Source organism: Salvia splendens, chromosome 4, assembly GCF_004379255.2.
Source record: "Salvia splendens isolate huo1 chromosome 4, SspV2, whole genome shotgun sequence".
NCBI lineage: Eukaryota > Viridiplantae > Streptophyta > Magnoliopsida > Lamiales > Lamiaceae > Salvia > Salvia splendens.
The window spans coordinates 4,763,304-4,785,174 of record NC_056035.1 but is presented as its reverse complement, the minus strand read 5'-3'; the positions used below and the strand labels follow the sequence as shown (position 1 = coordinate 4,785,174).

Below are 21,871 nucleotides of genomic sequence, written 5' to 3'. Positions count from 1 at the left end.
TTGTTAATTATTCAAGAATAATGAGGTTTAAGCCTCATATAGGCTATAGCAAGCAAACAGTCATGCAAAACAAGTACTCCTTGTTAATTATTAGTTCTATAATTATGAGCTTTGACTCCGACAAAATTAAGATTGAAGAGATCATTGTCTTTTTGTTGAGGATTTAAGATATGCAATAAAACAGTAAAATGATAAATACTATATGCATGTGGCCAAGTTTATCTCATTACAATTATAAGTAATTGATTAAATACACTATGATCATCTATTGGACCATTAAATAGTTGATTAAATACACTATGATCATCTATTGGACCATTAAATATTTATTTCTCTCTTTGATTTCTGCCACCTAATTCTCTTTGCGCAGCTTTTACAACGCTATACGACAAATAAATGCCGTAATCTATCTTCTTGCATAAAGAAGAAAGGAGTAATATCATTAGCACTTTTTCTATTTTTTAAATTTACCTTTTTTATCGCCTGATAATAATATACTGATACAATATTAGAAATGGGTCACTCACCCCTTAAAAGGGGTCATAAGGGGGAAGGTTATGCACACTTATATAGATTAGATGTGATCTTCACCAAGTCGATGTGGGACAGAATTTAGAGGATTTAACACGCCCCCTCACGTGTGGACCGGAAAGGACATCGGTCTTCCATCACGTGGGTAGACAATGCAAGAGAAACCATCATCGATGTGGACCGGAAAGGACATCGGTCTTCCACTCGTGAGGATCTTCACCAAGTCGATGTGGGACAGAATTTAGAGGATTTAACACGCCCCCTCACGTGTGGACCGGAAAGGACATCGGTCTTCCATCACGTGGGTAGACAATGCAAGAGAAACCATCATCGATGTAGGCCGGAAAGGACATCGGTCTTCCACTCGTGAGGTAGATGAGAGATAAAGAGAAAACCATCATCGACTTGGGCCCGCTCTGATACCATATTAGAAATGGGCCACTCACCCTTAAAATGCCTCTTAAGGGGGAGGGTTATCCACACTTATATAGATTAGATGAGATCTTCACCAAGTCGATGTGGGATAGAATTTAGAGAATTTAACATATTAGTCAACATTTTGAGTGACGAAGCACATAATTTGTCATTTTGTGGTTAAAACATGACATGTTTCAGTTAATTTGGGATTAACGTCACTTTATAAATCGAAAATTACATATTTTCTCGAAATATATATTTTATAGGAGTATAATTATAGTTGATCATTAGGTTGATTTTCAAATTTGGATATGATGTATTTTCGATAAAGATCGTCGTGTTGACAATCGAGAATTGACGTAGTATTAATCCTCAAATAAAAGCCAGTTTATTAAAAATTCATTAATCTTTCGAAGTGTTGCTACACATAATTCTTATTTGATTCCTTTTTCCTCCAATTTTAATTATGTTTTGATATCCATTACATAGCTATTTTTTCCCAAGAAAAGTACTACCGACTAAGTATATCCATGGATGAAAAATATTGAAATAAAATAATTTAAAAAGTGATAGGAATTTGGTGTTTTATTCTGGAATTAGATGCTGGTACCAAAAGGGGCAATGCGCGGTGCTATACTACAGCGACACCACATCAAAAAGGTTGGCATTTAAATTTTTTATATTGTTGGTATATTATCAAACCACTAATCATTGATGTTTTTACCTCTACCTTTTGTTTAAGTACTTATTTTTTAATTCAAATTCAATCATACAACTTCACACCGTCGTTTTCATAATTAAACAATTTTTGCGGGATTAATTGTACTAGAATTTAATAGTAGGTTATTAGTTGCTAAGGTACAACCATGAAGTGCATGTCACATGCCACAAAATGTATTATGGTACAATACCTTATAATACTACATGGAGTAGCTTGTTTCTATATAAAAAAAATACATAGCTTGTTTCTATGATTGTAAACTCCCCCACACACTTAAAAACATAAATGCATAAGTTCTTAATATCATGCTTATATATAAATGCATCTCAAGTAAAAAAATGAATAAATGGATATAAAGCAAGATAGATATGATCTCTCACACACACGACACACTGCAAAGTTAAATAAACTAATATCGCCACCCGAGTTATGCACGGGTCAAAAGATTTTCATTTATTAAATATAAATTCTATACTTAATTTAATAGAAATAAAAAATAATAATTCTATACTGTAAAAATTCTACCAAATATCCAATAAGATCCTTCCTGAAAATCAAAATCACATATTTTGTAACAAAATTTAGATAAAAAACAGTTTATGTTTTTGTAAATGACAAAAAGATTATATCAGAGGAGAAAAGCTCGATCTGTTAAGCAGCGACAACTGAGGTAAAGACGAAATGAAGTATCGCTGTTTTGAGTTGATCTGTTGCTTGGTAAAGGAGTAACAAACAGTAGGTATTTATAGGATTAAAAAAATGGGGCTGCTCATGGATGAAAAAAAACGCAGGATCCCAAAAAAAACATAATAATAATAGAGTAGACCTTAAAAAAATATTCTTAGTACGGAGTATAACCTAAATTTTTTTTCGATAAATGATTAATCAGGAAAAATAAATAAATAAATAATATTAGAAATGATTAAATATTTCAACAATAAATACATTAAAGAACAAAAATATTTAAGAAACAACTAAACAAAAATAAAAAGGATGAATATAACTAAATTCAATTTCAATTTTTCTATTTCATAGAGTAGTCTCAAACAGACGGAACATTGATTTAAAATAAAACCAAAATAAGAAATATAAATAGGAAAAAAACTTACGATAATAAAATAGAGAATAAATAATTAATTTTATTAGATACAAAGTTTACAATAAGAAATCACAATAGAGAAAAACGCTGGAAAAAAAGGAAACCCAATACACTAATAGCATACTATAAAAAAATATTTTTATTGAGGTGCGTTAAAATGACAACAACTCTTAAAGTAACATCATACCACCATTCCTAGCCAATCATTTGTACACGTGGACGAATAATCAACTGTCATGTGGCAATTATAAAAAATGTCAAGGTTAAATTTTCTCGGCCATCAATATCCAATAACACTATACAACAATTTTCTCGGCCTGCAATATCCAATACGCTACACAACAATCTATAGATTGTTGTCTAGCGTTTACTATTGTTGTGTAGCTTTTATAATATTGCTGGATACGTGGTGTCACAGTGTCACTTTAAGAGGTGTTGTCATTTTAACAAAAACTATTTCTGTATATACATATAGCAAATGTGTAGATATATAGAAATGGACTATATGCATATACACCTATAAAATAAAACCTAACAAAACCTAAGGCCATCCACAACGCTGTTCCCCCACCATTCCTAAACCGTTCCTTAAACTACTATTTGCGGGCCCCACTGTACTTTTTTACTCCATTCCTTAACTAAGGAACGAAACCTGCAACCCTCCGTTTCTTATCCGTTCCTTAACCGTTCCTTAAATTACTATTCATTCAATTTCATTTTTTATTTTTATTTCCAACCCAATTCAATTAAAACAAACACACTTCATTAAAATTAAAATAACATTACAACTTAAAATTCAAAAAAATAGAAAAAGACATAATTAAAATCCTAAAAAAATAAAAAATGACATAATTTAAAATACAATTTTATAGAGACAACCAAGAATGAGTTTGTCCCACATCGAAAGTGGAACATAAAACATTCAAGGATGTCTCTATAAAATAGAGACAACCAAGAATGAGTTTGTCCCACATCGAAAGTGGAACATAAAACATTCAAGGATGTCTCTATAAAATAGAGATAACCAAGAATGAGTTTGTCCCACATCGAAAGTGGAACATAAAACATTCAAGGATGTCTCTATAAAATAGAGATAACCAAGAATGAGTTTGTCCCACATCAAAAGTGGAACATAAAACATTCAAGGATGTCTCTATAAAATAGAGATAACCAAGAATGAGTTTGTCCCACATCGAAAGTGGAACATAAAACATTCAATGATGTCTCTATAAAATAGAGATAATCAATGAGTTTGTACCACATCGAAAGTGGAACATAAAATATTCAAGGATGTCTCTATAAAATAGAGACAACCAAGAATGAGTTTGTCTCACATCGAAAGTGGAACATGAAACATTCAAGGATGTCTCTATAAAAGAGAGACAACCAAAAATGAGTATCATAAATTCGCAAGCCCATCAAATATATATGGGCTAATACGAATTTCTAGTATTCATTTATTTGTAAAAATTGTTTTTAAATATAAAAAATAATTTTTATAAATAAAAAATATTTTTTAAAAAATTCATTTTAAAAAAAATGAATTTATTGCGTTAGCGTGACGACGCCCACTCGCGGGCCGGCGAGTGGGCGTCACGCACGACGCAGGGCAAGCCACGTCGCCGAAGCGCGTGGTGGCACGGACCGTGCCGCGGGTCGTGCCGTCGGCACCCGGCACGGCTTGGGAACGACACAGAGACGGAACTCACCTCCGCAACGCGTCGCGCGCCGGTTTCGTTCCGCCGGCACGAAACGCGGAACGCGGGCGGCCCGCGTTGCGGGTGCTCTAAAAGAATAGGCGCCTCCTCTGGATGAGAAGAAAGATAAAAAATCAGAAGAGGGAAGAAGAAATCTGGAAAAACGAAAAGAAGCCATAGAATATAGAACGACGAAGGAGTTCTAATCATTCCCTAGACGCACATATTTAGTTAACGCACGGTGTCTCGGTAACCTACTTTGGTGAAGCAAGGAGTAGAGGAGGAAGGAAGAACATAAAACAGGTACTACTATTAAATAAATCTTCTCTACAAATGCTTAGGCCATCTGCAACGCTGTCTCATATCCATCCTTTAACCGTCTTTTAGATTACTATTCTTGGGCTCCACTGTACTTTTTAGTTTTTACTCCATGTCTTAACTAAGGGACAGAACCTGCAACCCTCTATCTTTTATCCATCTCTTAACCATCTCTTAAGTTACTATTCATTCATTTTCATTTTTTATTTTTATTTCCAACAAATTCAATTAATAAAAACACATTTCATTAAATAAAATAAATTTACAACATAAAATTCTTATAAAAATAAAAAAACATAATTAAAAATCCTAAAAAATGAAAAATACATAATTTAATTTCTTCTGCTCACTCTCACTAAATTCAAAATCTTTAAAGCTCAGAGAAGCAGAAGAACGGCGATGATGTGCGTCTATCGGTTGCTAAATTTTGCTCAAATGTGCTCAATTAGATCATATTGGAGTTGGGCGTGAGCGGTAGAGTCACGTGTCCTTGCTCGAATAGACAACCGTTCTTGTAAAGACGGATGCACTCCACTACGAGGCGGACTACTTGCGGTAGAGCTTCCAGGGGGTTCAGGGTCGAACCAGTTTCCCGCCTCAGGACCTTCGTCTTGGACAATCATGTTGTGCTAGATTATGCACGCATACATGATGTCGACCATACTCTCCATAAACCACGTACGAGCCGGGGCTTTGATAATGTTGAAGCGCGCTTGGAGAACCCCGAACGCCCTCTCCACATCCTTTCGAGCAGCCTCCTACTTCTGCGCAAAAAGAGCATGTTTTCATTCACCGGCCTATTGAATGTCTTCACGAAGGTTGGCCACTTCGGGTAGATGCCGTCGGCAAGATAGTACACCATTTTATACCGCCGGTTGTTAGCGATGAAGTTGATGGCCGGCGCTTTACCATCTAGAACTTCGGCGAAGAGGTCGGATTGGTGGAGCACGTTTACATCGTTGTTCGATCCGGGAACCCCGAAGTACGCATGATAGATCCATAGCCGGTAGTCGGCAACGGCCTCGAGTATAACGGTAGGGTGGGTGCCTTTGTGGCCGCTCATGTACGACCCCCTCCACCCCACAGGGCAATTCTTCCATTGCCAGTGCATGCAATCGACGCTGCCGAGCATCCCGGGAAATCCGTGCACTTCTTCGTGAAGATGGAGCAGAAACTGGCAATCTGTCGCGCTTGGCTTCCGGAGAAATTCGTCGGTGAAGGCTGCCCGGATGCCTTTGCAGAATTGGATCAAGCACATTCTCCCGGCGCTTTCTCCAATGTGGAGGTATTCGTCGAACACATCCGCCTTTTGTCCAGTCGCAAACTGACGGATTGCTGCAGTACATTTCTGCAGCGTCGTGTGGCTGGGACGGCCGATGGCGTCGAACCTTTCTTGGAAGAACTCTTCCCGGGCTGCCAATGTATTTGCGATGTGGAGAAATAGCGGTTTCCGCATGCGGAAATGGCGACGGAAGTAGGTATCTCCCCAAACCGGGTTATCGCAGAAGTAGTCGCGTACTAACCTTGCGGCAGCTTCCTCCCGGTTACGATGGATGTAAGTCCGGAGCGTCTTTGGGGCGGCGCGGCTTCCTCCGCCTCCCGGCGTCGATCTTCTTCAAGTGATTCTTCTATTATTCAACGCATTTGCTCATATGAATCCATTAGGTCGATTATCTTTGGGGGAAGAATAAAAGAGTTGATTTGAGATGAAAATTGGAGTGAAAAAGAGAGATGATTTGAGAAGAATAGATGTGTGTATGAGTATTTATAGAGTAAAAAAAATTGGGAAAACGGTCGAAAAACGGCAATATTACCGTTTTCGAATTTTAATTTTTTTTAAAAAATGATTAATTGCGTCAGCGTGACGAAACTCACTCGCGGACCTGCGAGTGGGCGTCACGCATCGTGCCGGAGGACGCCACGTCGCGCGCGGGCGTCTCGACGGCCTGGGGACGAGATGGGACGCTGCAACGCGCCCGTCTCGTCACGGAGGGACGGGATTCGAGCCACCCGCGTAACGCATTGCGGGTGGCCTTACAACTATTGGTATTTTCTATTTTCTTTTAAACATATTTCAATCAAATAAACTTTTTCTGAAAACAAATAGAGCTATTGCAGTTTCAGATTTTATTTTATATCAGAGTTACATAACATTTTTAGAAAATCAAAATCAACCTATAAGAGCATCTCCAATGGTTTTGGACAAACCATATAGGCTAGCCACAACTCCTCCTGCCACATCATCAGCACTTAAAAACTCCTCCTGCCACATCATCAGGACAAGCAATATGCTAGCCACAATAAACAAAATTATAAAAAATAAATAATTACCAATCACACAAAATACAGAATTAAATTTACGACACAAATACGGGAAAATTCAATAATAGCATTTAAATTTAAAAAAAGTACATTAATTAAAAAATATTACATTAAAAATTAAAAAATCGGTTGGCCGATCGGGAGCCTGCAATGGCGGCCAGCCGATCGGCGAGCACATCGGCCAGCGCCCGAAAATTGGCGTGCGCTCGCCGTTTTTCTCGCTGATTTGCCGAGGAGGATATCGCCCTCGCCTTCTCCTTGTTCTTCGCAGCCTTGACGCCTATGGATCGTACTGCGTGTTGGCGTCGAACGACCGATATTCGCCAGGTTGTGTATCCGGCCACCGTGCGCCATCTCCAAACATCGGGCTACTAGGACTTGAGTATCAACCGGAATCCATTTTATAGCGTAATTTGAGAGTTAATCAAAAAGTTACAAATGAAAAGTGAAACTGTGGTATATATATATATAACAAAATTTTCGATTTTTTTTTTAAAAACTAAAACGCGTTGTATCGTTCGAGCCATCGTCCGCGTTGCCCACAATGGCGGACGATGACGCGGACGATGCCCTATCGTCCGCGCTTCGTCTGTGGACTAAGCGTCAGGCGCGGACGACGCATCGTTCGTCGTCCGCGGTGCGTCGTCCGCGGTGCCACGGTGGCATCAAAAAATCTGAATTTATCCACCACAGGGAGGACACTTCCCTTAGAAGCCATTTTTTTTGTCCTCAGTCACTTCTGATTTATATATAGCCATAAAAAAAGTTTCCACGGCAACAGTGGATACTTTTTTTTTTACCACATTTCACTTTACTTTATTTTTTGTATATTTTAATTCAATTATAATTAAAATTATCGGACTGTAAATAATTAGAAAACGGGGATAGTTGCCATATTCTCATTTTTAGAGATAGAAAAATTAGAGAGTGAAAAGTGGATAGAGAGTGAAATGGGTGTGAAGATGTGTGTGGAATGAATAGGAAGATGGAGGGGTATTTATAATAAAAATTATTAAAATTTCAAAATTAATAATAATAAAAAACTGGCTAAGCCGCGCCGGAATGGCCGCACAACAGACCGCCGCGCCTATTGCCGCACCGCTCCCCACCCCTCCGCATCCTCACCGAGTAGTCCGCGATGGCCCTTCCGCCCCCTCCCATCCGTCCACGCCGGGGCGGACGTTTCCTCCACTATGGATCGCCGCAGCTGCGGCAACTCCGGGGCGGCCGGCGCCCCTATCGTGGATAGCCTTATATATTGATAGATGTCCTAATAAGATTGGGTGAAGTCGGCCAGCTCACATGGTCTAATGACTCAATGACTTTGAAGCCTTACCGAGAAACACAATCTCACATGTGCAATTAAATACGAAAGCGTTGAGTTTCAATCCCCCAAGAATCACTTTTTTATTTACCACCACTGTATGATATCTATATAAAGTGGAAACATTGTATACGTATTTTAGAATATATACATCGCCACCGTCCAACTCCCCAGCCTTGTCTAGAAATCTCCATTCCCCAGCTCAACAAATCCATTCATTTGCACCTTCTCTCTCTCTCCCCTTCTCCCTCTCTCTCTCTCTATCTAGATTTAGTTTCACCAACAAGCTTGAGTAGAACTGAGGGTTAAGCCATCCTTTTCTCATAATTTCTCCAGCTAATCATGGCTGTTTTGGCGGTGGGTTTGGTTTTCTTCTTAGCCTTAGCTGGCTATTCAGGTGAAGTTCTCTTTTTTCTTGCTATTTTTCTACTACTATGCATCTCTAACACTGAGAAACGAAGGAAAAAGAAAAAAAGGGATTGTATAAAGTTTTGATCTTTATCCTTTTCCCCCTTACCAAACTCTATTTCTTGCAATCATAGTTGAGTTCTAGTCAAGAATGTCTGAAAATTGTTTTTTCTTTTCTTAACTGTTCTGTAATGTCCTTGATTTCTTTCTACAGATGCAAATTACTGTGTCTGCAACAGTGGTTTGAGTGACAGTGTTCTTCAGAAAAGTATAGATTATGCTTGTGGAAATGGGGCTGATTGTTCAGCAATTCAACAAAATGGGGCTTGCTTTAACCCTAATACTGTTAAGGATCACTGCAGTTATGCTGTGAATAGCTATTATCAGAAGAAGGGCAATGCCCCAATGAGCTGTGATTTTCAAGGGACTGCCACTGTCACTCCCAATCCTCCCAGTAATTACTTCTAACATTTTCTTACAACTTGGTCCTTTTGTTCATAATCTATGCTTCTATTGTGGCCTCTGTTTCTTACCTTGTCGGTTTTCGATGATTTGCAGGTGCATCTTCTTCATCATGTGTTTATCCTTCTAGTGCTAGGTAATTCCCCTTTTCCTAGCATCAATTTTGGCTTTTTAATCTTGAATTTGAAGCTCTAGTTCAATTTGCTCTCATATATGATGTGTCGTTTGTTGCTTAACTGGTTTTTCTAGCATTAGTGATTTTCTTGATTGATAAAGTTAGTTCTATTGTGATAAAGATGATGTCTACTAGTGTTGTAGTTGTGAAACTAATTAGTGGGATGTAGGCTAGTTTGTCGGATTTAGGTTGATAATGTTGACATTCTTGCAGTTTAGAAATGGACTTTTTAGATCCGAATATGGATCTAAACTCTTTGCCTTAGTTAGGCACAAAAACACCCAACTCACATGTGTACAAAACCTTATTTTAGTAAAGTTAGGTTTTCATTTCACTTTTTTGCTATTGTTTATGTGTTTCGTGTTCAAACATCGTGCAGCAATGCCGGTGGTGCTACTCCATCGACCACCCCTCCCGCTGGAGGAACTCCGACCACTTTCCTACCTCCAGGAGGCAACACCACTCCCACTGCAGGAGGCAGCACTTTCCCGGGCGGGACTACCACCCCAAGTGGTATCCCTGGCTCACCCACGACTCCCGGTTTCGGCCTTGCACCGACAGGGACTGGGGTGGGAAATGGATTCGACAGCGCTAGTGTCAAGCTTCTAGCATCTCAAAGCAGCACATTCATGCTTGCTGCAGTGATCTTCATATCCACCCTCTTTTTCCCAATGATGTGTTGAAAATCATCCTTGAGTCGTGCAAGATTTGACGGACGAGAGCCGGAGAAACGAGGCGGATGGACCGCAAAGAAGTGATTCTCCACTTGAGAGCTTTTTTTCTTTTTTGTGTTGTTTTCTTGAAAAAAGGAAGAGTTGGGGAATCTGATTCTGTGTGGGTGGAGATGTGTGGCTGTTTTCTTTGGGTAGAATGTGCTCTCCTCTGTTTTATATTTTTCTTGTGTAAAATCTAGATTAGGGCCTCTAATATGTTGCTTTTTATGTTTGAAATTTTGTTGAGATTTTTATACCCTCTATGTTCATAATTATTATGACTACTACTAGACAGTCTTTAACTATTTTAGTCAATCATGTTGTTGGTAATCATTCAAAGTGTGCCACAAATTTTGATTCTTTTTCAGTCTCAATAAATTGGAGGTGCTTTCACATTGCCTTGTGGTTGATGGGCTGGGTCGAGTCCAGTGGGCAGGGGCAGACACACTTGGGCGGAGGGTAGGGCTTAAGCCCTTACCAATTTTTTAAAAAAATTTCTACTTTTAAATTTTTCAAAAATTTTGAAAAATCATATTAAGCCCTTACCAAATAATGGTATTATAGAAGAAATTATCTTGGAATGAATAGCTGTAAGGGCTGAAATTAAATAAGGAAGAAGTGAAAATTAAAAAAAAAATGCAGAGAAAGTATAACCATGGCGCAATGGGGAGTGACTGAGTGAGGAAGATGAGTAATTTAAAAATAAAACTAAAAAAGTCAAACTAACCTCTATTAATTGGTTTGACGCGTTTTTAGCTTAGATAAAGAGACTTGAAACTTGTAAAAGTGCTAACACTTTTATAAGTGGGAGCACATTTTGTTTAAATAATTAAATAAAAAATTTGTCTTCTGTAAAATATAAGTACTTTTAGTTGTATATTGCAATTTAGAAAAATAAAAAGAGAAATTGAAGGGTTTATAAAAGTAGCACACAAAAACGGTGAAAAGAAGGTTTGAGTCTTTGAGATTTTAGCGAATTTAAAATTCAAATTCTACACAAATTGTGAAGTAAAAGAATTTATTAAAGTGTTAATTTTGTATTCTATCTATTGTTTTTTAAGATTTTCATAGAATAGTTGCAAGTTTGTGAAAAAGTTATAAATAATAGTTATTTTAAAGTTTTTAATTTTTTTAATTCTATGGCTTGAACTTTGAAATTCTTGTCAAATGCACATAATCTAATAGCCACTTTTTTTTTATCAAAAATATGAGATTGTCTAGACTGACTTGCGAAATCGATGGAAGAACAGTGGAAGAACAGTGAAAGAATGACAGTTTAATTATATATATTGAAAAGGACCTGTTTTTAACAATTGAAAACGAACAAATCCTGCAACGTTTTCAATCGATGAGGACACGTAGAATTCAGTTGTTGCCGCTTTAGATGTAAAAACATAGCTATGACACGATTTGTTTGTTCTTTTTATTAGATATATATTGGACTAGTTCGTATTAAATATATATGCATTTTTACGGTTGTTGTAATTGTGGTTTTTGCATTATATAATATTATATATATACATAGGAATGTATTCAGATTAATGTGTAAAAAACTTTTAAAAAGGAAAATTAATTTCTTCCATTGATTAGGTGTAATCTGATGGTTGACATGGAAGCCACTTGGAATTTAAAAATTAATAAAATAATCAAAAAGGGTAAAAATGGTAAAGCACAATTGTACATGACTTCTCTACATGATGTAGTTATATTTGTACATCATGTTCTATTAGTACATGATGTTAATGTATGAAAATGGTATTTTAATGTACGAGTCTCACACATTAATGTACGAAGGTGACTGAATAATGTATACATTATCATAGGTATATCGTACATGATTATCCGACTCATGCTTTTGTGAATTTGTAGATGCTATATAGTATAGCTTACATCCACAAAAGCATGAGTCGGACGATATACCCATGATAATGTACATTATCATGAGTATATCGTACATTTCTATCTGACCCATGCTTTTGTGAATTTGTTGATGCTATATAGTATCTTCCATCCAAAAAAGCATGAGTCGGACGATAATGTACGATATACCCATGATAATGCACATTACCATACATTATCATGGGTATATCATACATTACTATCCGACTCATGCTATTGTGAATTTGTAGATGCTACATAGTATAGCTTCCATCCAAAAAAGCATGAGTCGGACGATAATGTACGATATACCCATAATAATGTACATTATCGTACATCACTTATCCAGTAATGTAGCATCGTATTAATTCCCTTAGGGCCGAAAGTTAACATCATTTACCAAGGGTTTAGTAGTCCATAGGGCTAAGGTGTATTACCATCATATTAACATAACGTTCACTAACCGGAGGAAGTTAGATCCAGTCCCCTAGGGTTAACTTATCCATAGGGCTAGGGTATAGTATCCACAAGATTACCCTAGTGAACGTTGTGTTACTGAGTCGGTAGTACACTCTAGCTTCATGGATTGCTAAACCCTTCGGAAATGGATATAACTTTCGTCACTCATTCAATAAATTATAATCTACATTACATAAAAGGGACATATACATTAAAACACATTAATGTATACATTAAGTTAAAGTACTAATTCATCTAAATGATAGTTACAGTAATATACCCTAATTGCCCTTTAATGTACGGAAATGGTATAATAATGTACGGCGATGCTTTTAATCATAGCCATTAGATTAATAGATCCAAGGAATTATATTAGTCATATGTTTTATGCTAGGGGTGATAAGGAGGGTAATGCACCCCTATATACATATATTATATATATAATATATTTGACTATCAAAAATTATATAGTGGAGTCCAGCCCCTATGGCTAACTTTTTCTGCGTCCGCTCTGCCAGTGGGCCAACTTAAGAAATCAGGCTGTTTTTGAGGTGTAATAAATAAGCCCATTCGAATAGAAATAATTACTCATGGCCCATTAATAATATCTCACGATTTCAACTTACTTCCTATTTTCTGCTATGTTCTACTATATGCTTTGAGTTATTACATCCAATTTATTAACAAAATATAGTAACATATAGTACCTAATTGCATCCTATTTACCTAATAAAAATCATATTTTTTCCATCTATATTCTATGTGTTTTGAGTGATTACAAAATAAAATTACATCTATATTCTATATGCTTTGAGTAATCACAAAATAACATATACCTAATTTTATCATATGAGGTGTGTTATATTGCTAACTAATTCCTAAATGCTAACTACAACTATATAATAAACATTCGATTATAAAATCAATGCACAAGATTATTCATTCATGAGTATCAATGTAATACACATAAAATATTAATTAGGGGTATTAATGTCAATCAACCAATATTTAGTTATAACTAACTTTCAAAAATTATCTACAAATTTTAAATAATTATAATTATCTCAATTTAAATTATTTTTTTATACAACTTATATCAAATTAAAGATAATTTTATAAGGATTCTAACGAGATCTCACTTGCATATGTTCCGATGTCAAAATTTGATAAAATTTTCATAAATATTCATAAATTTTCGTAAAATCAATACAACAGTTCTATATCAATGCAACTTATATAACATGTCAATATAGTGTTTGTACAATGTCAATATAAATTGTGTTTACGTTATCATGTCTTTATGTTGAAATATTTAATACATTTTATTGACATTGTTTCCTTAAACCCTAAATTTGATAGTTGTTATTATCTTTTTAATATTAAAAATAAAAATAAAATTACACATGACAATTTATAGACCATTGGATCTCTCAAATTATATGGTCTTAAATTAATTGTAATTAGCAATTGATCAACTCCCTTTATCATATTTACCTAACAAAAGTCATCGTTTTTCAATTAAACTCTTTGTTTTGAGTAGTTACAAAATAACATATACCTAATTACATCCTACAGTTTTTACCTAATAAAACTCATATTTTAAACTATATTTTGAGTAATTACAAAAGAATAAATACCTAATTACATAATATTTACCTAATGAAATCTTATTTATTGTTAAATTATCTTAAATCTTGTCCCACATCGACTTGATCATAGTTTGTCTATATAAGTATGAATAATCTCCCTCTTATATGGCCTTTTGAAAGGGTGAGTGACTCATTTCTAATAAAGGAGGTGCGATGTGTAATTAAATTAATATTAATGTTTTGAACCTATTAATATTCACTATTTGTAGACAGTATTATAATCTCACTCCATTTGACACAGCAGCTAACTTCCTTCCTAAGAAGCCTTAAAGATGGACGCACAGCAGCATCAGCGAACAGGAATTCCACGGCCGCCGCCGCCTGCTCCCGGCGGAGGCGGGGATTTTTCCGCCATTCTAACTGTTCTAGGAATGTTCCTCGCTATTGCCGCAATGGTAATGTCGCGTATCTGTTTCCAATTTGTGATTTTGCCGTACGGGAATCTAGGTTGCTTCTATTTCAAGTTGTAGATATTTTCGAAGCCGACTTGTTTATTTTGATAATTGATCGGGCGTTCTACTCTTGTTGATTTAGGCGTAGTTGACTCGCTATTTTATGGATGTATAAGTTGCGATGATCTCTCTCTGCTGTTGTTATGCGATTCGCTTCTGTATTTAAAAAAAAAAACACTTTTGTGGCAATTGATAGCGTTTAGTAAAATATAGCTCCGTTGATGTTTTGAGCTATTTAATTGAAAACCACAGGGGTAGAGATGATCATAATTGATGATGTTAAAAGATACTACAACTAGTTCGTATTGAATTAAAAATTACAGTTGTAGAGATGATCACTGATCACATATATATGTAAACAAAAGATTGCTGCTGAATATGCACGCTAGTGTGCAGAAGTTTAGGTTGGATGGAAATTTATGTTTAGTTAGCATATGATTCGCCTTTGAGCCATTGTGGAGGCTAGCCTCCTCTCTTGTGGATGGAGGGACATTGTGATTGAGAAAATCAGGTGCAGGTTATAATTCCATCATCTTCAACTCTAAAGCAGAGTTTTTCCGTGCTGCATCAAGTCCCTGAGGGCCATGTCGGTGTTTACTGGAGAGGAGGTGCCCTTCTGGATACAATTACCAGTCCAGGTACCATTCACTTCACCATACAGCTATGCACTCACGCACACTAACATTTGAAAATGCAACAGATTCAATTATTCCCGTGTATACATTATACTTTCCTTTTCACTAATTTTCTTATCTTGAACATAGGATTTCATTTCAAACTACCCCTGATCACACACTTTGAACCCATTCAAGTGACTTTACAGACAGATTTGGTAGAAATCTCTCTCTTCCTCATCTCCTCCCCTCTCTCTACATATATATACATTTATACTTGTTTGCATGGGTAAACAATTATTCTTGAGTGTGTACCTATGCATCTTTACTTCAGAATAGTCTGACGTAAACATACTCTGGAGTAAGAGTGTTATTATCTCTTTCATTTTCAGGTGAGGGACATCCCTTGTGGAACAAAAGGAGGTGTTATGATTAACTTTGAGAAGATCGAAGTAATATTTCTTGCTCTACCAAGTCCTGCAGTTGAATTTAGTGTTTATAGTGTTTGCTACAGTACATATTATCATTAAATTTTCAGGTTGTAAATCGTCTAAGTAAAGATTATGTATATGATACATTACTCAACTATGGTGTCCAATATGACAATACATGGATATACGATAAGATCCATCATGAGATCAATCAGTTCTGCAGTGCTCATTCACTTCAGCAAGTTTACATCGACATGTTTGATCAGGTAAAACCTCATATTTGAATGTTTTAGCTACTCCCACCCAATTTTATTTCATCGTCCTACCTCCTTACTTAAAGTGACTTTGAGATTCAGTTAATGTTGCAAATTTACTACCACATACCTTCTGTAAACAGATCCAATTGAAACAAAACCAATAATTACCTTTGGAATTTTCAGATTGATGAAAAAATGAAGGATTCTCTTCAGGCCGACTGTACGCGCTATGCGCCAGGTATTGAAATTCTTAGCGTTCGTGTCACAAAACCTAAGATTCCTGAGAGTATAAGACGGAATTTTGAACAGATGGAGGAGGAGAGAACTAAGGTATGTTTTTAGTTCTTACGTTGGGGCTCTAAGCCATTCTTGTGGATTTATGTTTTTTTTTTCACTCCTGCTGCTTGTTGCAATCTGATATTCCTGCTCAGTTATCTTTTTGTGCCTCTTAACATCTATAGAGTTGATAACAAGATGGTTATTCCATTAGCTCTAGTGATTCTTCTTTTGTTTGAAGTATTTGGGGTTTTGTGTGCTAAATTCAAGAACTGTGATAGCATCTGTATCTTTTACTGTGCTCCTGAATTAAATCAAACGCTTAAACATTGACAGGTGTTGATTGCTATTGAGAAACAGAGAGTTTCTGAGAAGGAAGCAGAGACTCAGAAAAAAATTGCTATAAGTGAGGCTGAAAAGCATGCTCATGTAAGTAAGATTCAGATGGAACAGAAATTGATGGAAAAAGACAGTGCAAGGAAGCAAGAAGAAATATCTAATGCCATGTACTTAGCTCGCGAAAAGAGTTTGGCTGATGCTGACTATTACCGGTAAATTCCTCAACCCTCAATTAAATTACTGCAGGACAGATGGAATGTTTTACATTAAGAAATTACTACTATTTTAGATGCATGAATTCACGTTGTACAAGCAATGATATGAATGCGCATTGGCTATCAACCAACATCTTTGCTTAAAAATAGTGCCAGAAAAGTAATGTGCTACATATTGAGCACTAACTAAAATGCTAAGTACTCCTATTGTGTAGCATTAGATATTTACCATTATAACAGTAGTCACTCGAGAGTATTTCTGAAAAGATATAATCTCGAAAATGAGCTTATGTTGCTTTTTTGGTCGTCTTTCTAGCACGATGAAAGAAGTAGAAGCAGACAAGTTGAGGCTCACTCCTCAGTACTTAGAACTTAAATTTATCGAAGCTATTGCCAACAACACCAAGATATATTTTGGCAACAAGGTGAGTGCCAATTCTCTTTATTCCTCTCCACTGAAATTTCGCTTCTCGTGGTTTAAAAGTTTTCCATTCAGGTACCGAACATGGTTCTCGACCAAAGGCTGCTTGGGAGCTTTTTACAAGATGTTGTAAAAAGAGAGAACTTGGAATTGTAAGTACACATTTGGGTCAGGTTTTGTTGGCTGTTTATCTTGTTGGACTTTCCCGTTTCACTTTTTGGAGGATCGAAAGCCTTTGGCTCGTAAAAAATGTGCATACGACGATGTTCAGTTGCTGCTTTTAGATTACAATAATCTGTTCTTTTGTTTTTTTCTTCTCGTATTGTAAGCCTTGTTGTTGGTCGTTGGAGTACAATTTTGGGGGATTTTTTTAAGAATTTAGATCGTTTGATGTCAATATTCTTGGATCGTATTTCACCATCAATTGTGGAATCGGTAGCAAGAATTCACGTAGTGTTTTTTTTTAACTTGCGTGATTTATTAATATTGAATAACTTGCTTATTATACAAAAACTCTGACGAGGTCAAAAATATTGACAGGTTCGTATTTTATTTGTCATGAGGGGCTACAGGTTCATATTTAATTTCCTAAAGATTTTCCATTTTTCAAAGCACGTGATTTGATTGCTTCGGACCTTCAAATTTTCCATAAGAAGTTAGAACACATTTCAAGCGACGAATAAATTATTTATTAGAACACATTTCAAGTAAAGAATCAGAGAAATAATCTTTTAATTCCGTCCAATAAAATTTGATCTGTGGATTTCTGATTCGATACACAACGATTTATTGTTAAGTGGTGTTCTACTCATTTCTGAAGATGTCAGAACACACTCAAGAATTTTTTTATCTTCAATTAAAAAACGAAATATACTGTAACATACTTAGTGCAAACTCAATAAAGCGGGAATATATTAGCAGCCAGGGGCTGACACACTTGGGTGGAGGGTAGGGTTTAAGCCCTTACCTAATTTTCTTTTTTTTTTTTTAAAAATTTCTACTTTCAAAATTTTAAAAAATCATGTTAAGCTCTCACCAAATAATGGTATTATAGAAGAAATTATATTGGAATGAATAGCGGTAAGGGCTGAAATTAAAGAAGGAAGAAGGAAAAATTAAAAAATTGCAGAGAAAAAGTATAACCGTGGCGCAATGGGGAGTGACTGAGTGAGGAAGAAGATAAGTAATTTAAAAATAAAACTAAAAAAGTCAAACTGATCTCTATTAATTGGTTTGTCACATTTTTAGCTTAGATAAAAGAGACTTGAAACTTGTAAAAGTGCTAACACTTTTATAAGTAGGAACACATTTTGTTTAAATAACTAAATAAAAAATAAAAAGAGAGAGATTGAAGGGTTTATAACAATGACACACAAAATAAATAGTGAAAAGAGAGTTTGAGTCTTTGAGATTTTAGAGAATTTAAAATTCAAATTCTACACAAATTGTGAAGTAAAGGAATTTATTAAAGTGTTAATTTTGTATTCTATCTATTGTTGTTTAAGATTTTCAGAGAATAGTTGCAAGTTTGTAAAAAAGTTATAAACAATAGTTATTTTAAAGTTTTTAATTTTTTTAATTCTATGGCTTAAACTTTGAAATTCTTGTCAAATGCACATATTCTAATAGCTACTTTTTATAAAAAAATATGAGATTGTCTAGACTGACTTGTAAAATCGATGGAAGAAGAGTGGAAGAATGACAGTTTAATTATGTATATTGAAAATGACCCATTTTTAAAATTGAAAATGAACAAATCTTGCAACGTTTTCAATCGATGAGAACACGTAGAATTCAGTTGTCGCTGCTTTAGATGTAAAAACACAACTATGACACAGTTTTTTTGTTCTTTTTATTAGATATATATTGGACTAGTTAGTATTTAATATATATGCATTTTTACAGTTGTTGTAATTGTGGTTTTTGCATTATATAATATTATATATATACATAGGGATGTATTCAGATTAATGCGTAAAAAACTGTTAAAAAGGAAAACTAATTTCATGCATTGATTAGGTGTAATCTGATGGTTGACATGGAAGTCACTTGGAATTTAAAAATTAATAAAATAATCGAAAAGGGTAAAAATGGTAAAGCACAATTATACATGACTTCGCTACATGATGTAGTTATATTTGTACATCATGTTCTATTAGTATATGATGTTAATGTATGAAAATGTACATTATCGTACATTATCATGAGTATATCGTACATTTCTATAAAACTCATGCTTCTGTGAATTTGTTGATGCTATATAGTATAGCTTCCATCCAAAAAAACATGAGTCGGACGATAATGTACATTATCGTACATTATCAAGGGTATATCGTACATCACTTATCCAGTAATGTAGCATCGTATTAATTCCCTTAGGCCGAAAGTTAACATCATTCACCAAGGGTTTAGTAGTCCATAGGGCTAGAGTGTAGTACCATCATATTAACATAACGTTCACTAATAACCGGAGGAAGTTAGATCCAGTCTCCTAGGGCTAACTTATCCATAGGGCTAGGATATAGTATCCACAAGATTACCCTAGTGAACGTTGTGTTATTGAGTCGGTATCACACCCTAGCATGCCCTCTGGCTGAGAGAAACTCGCCGCTGCTGCCGTGGATGCTTTTATGCCGCACAATTCCATGACAGTTGGCATAGAACAAATTATTGGAGATGCAACTTTTTTTTAATTACAATCTGCATTCCATATAGTTGTTGTCCACAATCTGCATCCTGCATCACTACGTTAATTTTCTTGTAAGTAAAATTCTTCTCATTTACGCAAACGAATTTGCTTAGTCTAGTCTAGTGCAACTGCAAAAACAGTTTTCTTTTTGCTTGAATTATTTTTCTCTGTTTTTGAGTGGTAGGTGATGCATCTCTTTCCTTGCTGTTTTCCATGAAAGGGAAACAGTTTGGTACTTAATGATTTTGAGTTTAGTTATAGAAAATCCTCCCAAACAAAAGACAACATTCCTGTGTTTTTTGAGATTTCTAATCCATCATGGTAATGCTTTGTTAAAAGATTCTTGGTTTTTACTTTTTAGATGCATTGATTTGACAAAGCTGCAGTTTTGCATTAGTCCAATAACTGGAAACAGAGAAAATATGGGGATTCTTGTTCTCTCTCATAATTTCACCATTTCAAGATTCCATGAATTTCTTCAACTTCCACTCAGAAGCTCAAATTTAAGCACTTACTCACCATTTCTGTTTTTGTATATAGGATTATTTTGGCCTTCCAACTGTTGCATCTATTCAGTCTGAGAGACTCATCGTCAGACAGCTGCAAATGTATCTCGTTGAGAGCAAAGGAGGGGCCATAGCTTGCATGCTCTTAGCTCTGTCTTTCTTGGGCACATGGCCTGCACTGTTAGCACTCCTCGAGAGGCGAGGCCGTCTCCCTCAGCACACTTATCTTGATTACACAATCACAAATCTATTGGCTGCAATCATCATAGCCTTCACATTTGATGAAATCGGCAATCAAACGCCAAACTTCCTAGACCAGCTATCTCAGGTCCAAATCAGATAACCCCTCTTGATTTACACGTTCGCCTGTTTACTCGATGCTTGCTTTGCTATGAATATGAAATGCTAAGCCTATCTATGCTATAAAAAAATGCAGAATTATTGGCCTAGTGTGTTGTTTACAATGGGTGGTGGGATTTTTCTGAGTCTTGGTAATCTGGCGACGCAGTATGCTTGGGCGTTTGTTGGTTTGTCAGTCACTGAGGTTATGACATCCAGCATAACTGTTGTCATAGGTACTATGAACTTTGTTATAAGTTTGTGTTTTTTAGTGTTTTTGTGAACCTAAGCTTCATATATATATACATTTTGGTCTGTTTGCTTTATCCAGGAACAACATTGAATTACTTGATGGCAAAATCAACAAGGCTGAGATTCTTTTCCCTGGTGTTGGATGCTTCCTGACTGCTGTCTGTTTCAGTACTGCTGTTCATTCCTCCAATGCCGATGATAACAAAGCCAAGCTTGCTATCTATTCGGCTGATAGCAAAGGCGCAGCTGTGTATGCTATTTCTCGTCCAAATATTCATCTCGAAAACAGTAATTCAAGCAATCCACAAGTTTCTTATTGTTTGAGTGTGTGTGTTGATAGAACTCTCATTTTACAGTGACAAAAATGCTTCCAAAGAAACTAACGGAAACAAAGGTAAAACCATATATCATAAGTGTTTTTTTTTCTCTCACTCAAATATTCTGTATACAATCTACAGATTTGGAGAATGGAGGCGACAAACCAAAGTATGGGACTGCAAATTTTCTCATAGAGCTCGAGAACAAAAGGGCAATCAAGGTTTGTTTTCTGCTTTCATCAAAGGAGAAATATACATATACAATATCGAAAACGAAATATACAGATGCTCGTGGTTGCTGTCGCTGTCCTCATGGCATCAGCAGGTCACCGGAAGTAGTGACTAAAGCCGGCCTGTATACCAGATGTATAGCCAGTTGCAGTAGAGAGAAATGCAGTGGTGATGATCAAGATTGGGAAAATTTTCATTAACTTAATTACCTGCTGCTTTTCTTTGTAGTCTGCAAATTAATGTTAAATAGATTGAAAAAGAAGAAATGCAAAATTACTGCCCAAAGCTCAACAACTGAATTTGGTTGAAACACACAGAGAAAATTATAAAGAAGCGGTATTTTTATCTAGTTTGACAAT

General features: G+C 35.8%; 2 protein-coding genes and 1 pseudogene across 3 annotated transcripts; all 3 read left to right on the top strand.

The window, feature by feature from the left end:
* Positions 1-8,554: 8,554 nt before the first annotated feature.
* On the top strand, positions 8,555-10,520 carry LOC121801384 (PLASMODESMATA CALLOSE-BINDING PROTEIN 3-like). The gene is made up of 4 exons (XM_042200865.1): positions 8,555-8,826; positions 9,052-9,291; positions 9,396-9,435; positions 9,854-10,520. Exons 1-4 carry the CDS (start codon positions 8,772-8,774, stop codon positions 10,155-10,157), a joined length of 639 nt encoding a protein of 212 aa, XP_042056799.1. The 5' UTR covers positions 8,555-8,771; the 3' UTR covers positions 10,158-10,520.
* A 3,874-nt stretch (positions 10,521-14,394) lies between these two features.
* LOC121801347 (erlin-2-B-like) lies at positions 14,395-17,641 on the top strand. Of its 2 annotated transcripts, none has more exons than XM_042200819.1 (9): positions 14,395-14,568; positions 15,176-15,263; positions 15,390-15,457; positions 15,632-15,691; positions 15,778-15,936; positions 16,111-16,257; positions 16,540-16,754; positions 17,074-17,182; positions 17,254-17,641. In XM_042200819.1, exons 1-9 carry the CDS (start codon positions 14,446-14,448, stop codon positions 17,332-17,334), a joined length of 1,050 nt encoding a protein of 349 aa, XP_042056753.1. In that variant the 5' UTR covers positions 14,395-14,445; the 3' UTR covers positions 17,335-17,641. The 2 variants fall into 2 exon arrangements, with proteins under 2 accessions (XP_042056753.1, XP_042056752.1); XM_042200818.1 differs by having other exon boundaries at positions 15,143-15,263.
* A 2,416-nt stretch (positions 17,642-20,057) lies between these two features.
* On the top strand, positions 20,058-21,865 carry LOC121798039 (annotated as a pseudogene).
* Positions 21,866-21,871: the final 6 nt, after the last annotated feature.

Bases quoted from the DNA above. Each gene is read 5' to 3' on its own strand.
- LOC121801384 (XM_042200865.1), top strand. From the start codon at position 8,772: ATGGCTGTTTTGGCGGTGGGTTTGGTTTTCTTCTTAGCCTTAGCTGGC. The intron at 8,827-9,051 runs GTGAAGTTCTCT...TTCTTTCTACAG, and splicing joins AGCCTTAGCTGGCTATTCAG to ATGCAAATTACTGTGTCTGC. The intron at 9,436-9,853 runs GTAATTCCCCTT...AACATCGTGCAG, and splicing joins GTTTATCCTTCTAGTGCTAG to CAATGCCGGTGGTGCTACTC.
- LOC121801347 (XM_042200818.1), top strand. From the start codon at position 14,446: ATGGACGCACAGCAGCATCAGCGAACAGGAATTCCACGGCCGCCGCCG. The intron at 15,692-15,777 runs GTAATATTTCTT...TTAAATTTTCAG, and splicing joins TTAACTTTGAGAAGATCGAA to GTTGTAAATCGTCTAAGTAA. The intron at 15,937-16,110 runs GTAAAACCTCAT...TGGAATTTTCAG, and splicing joins ACATCGACATGTTTGATCAG to ATTGATGAAAAAATGAAGGA.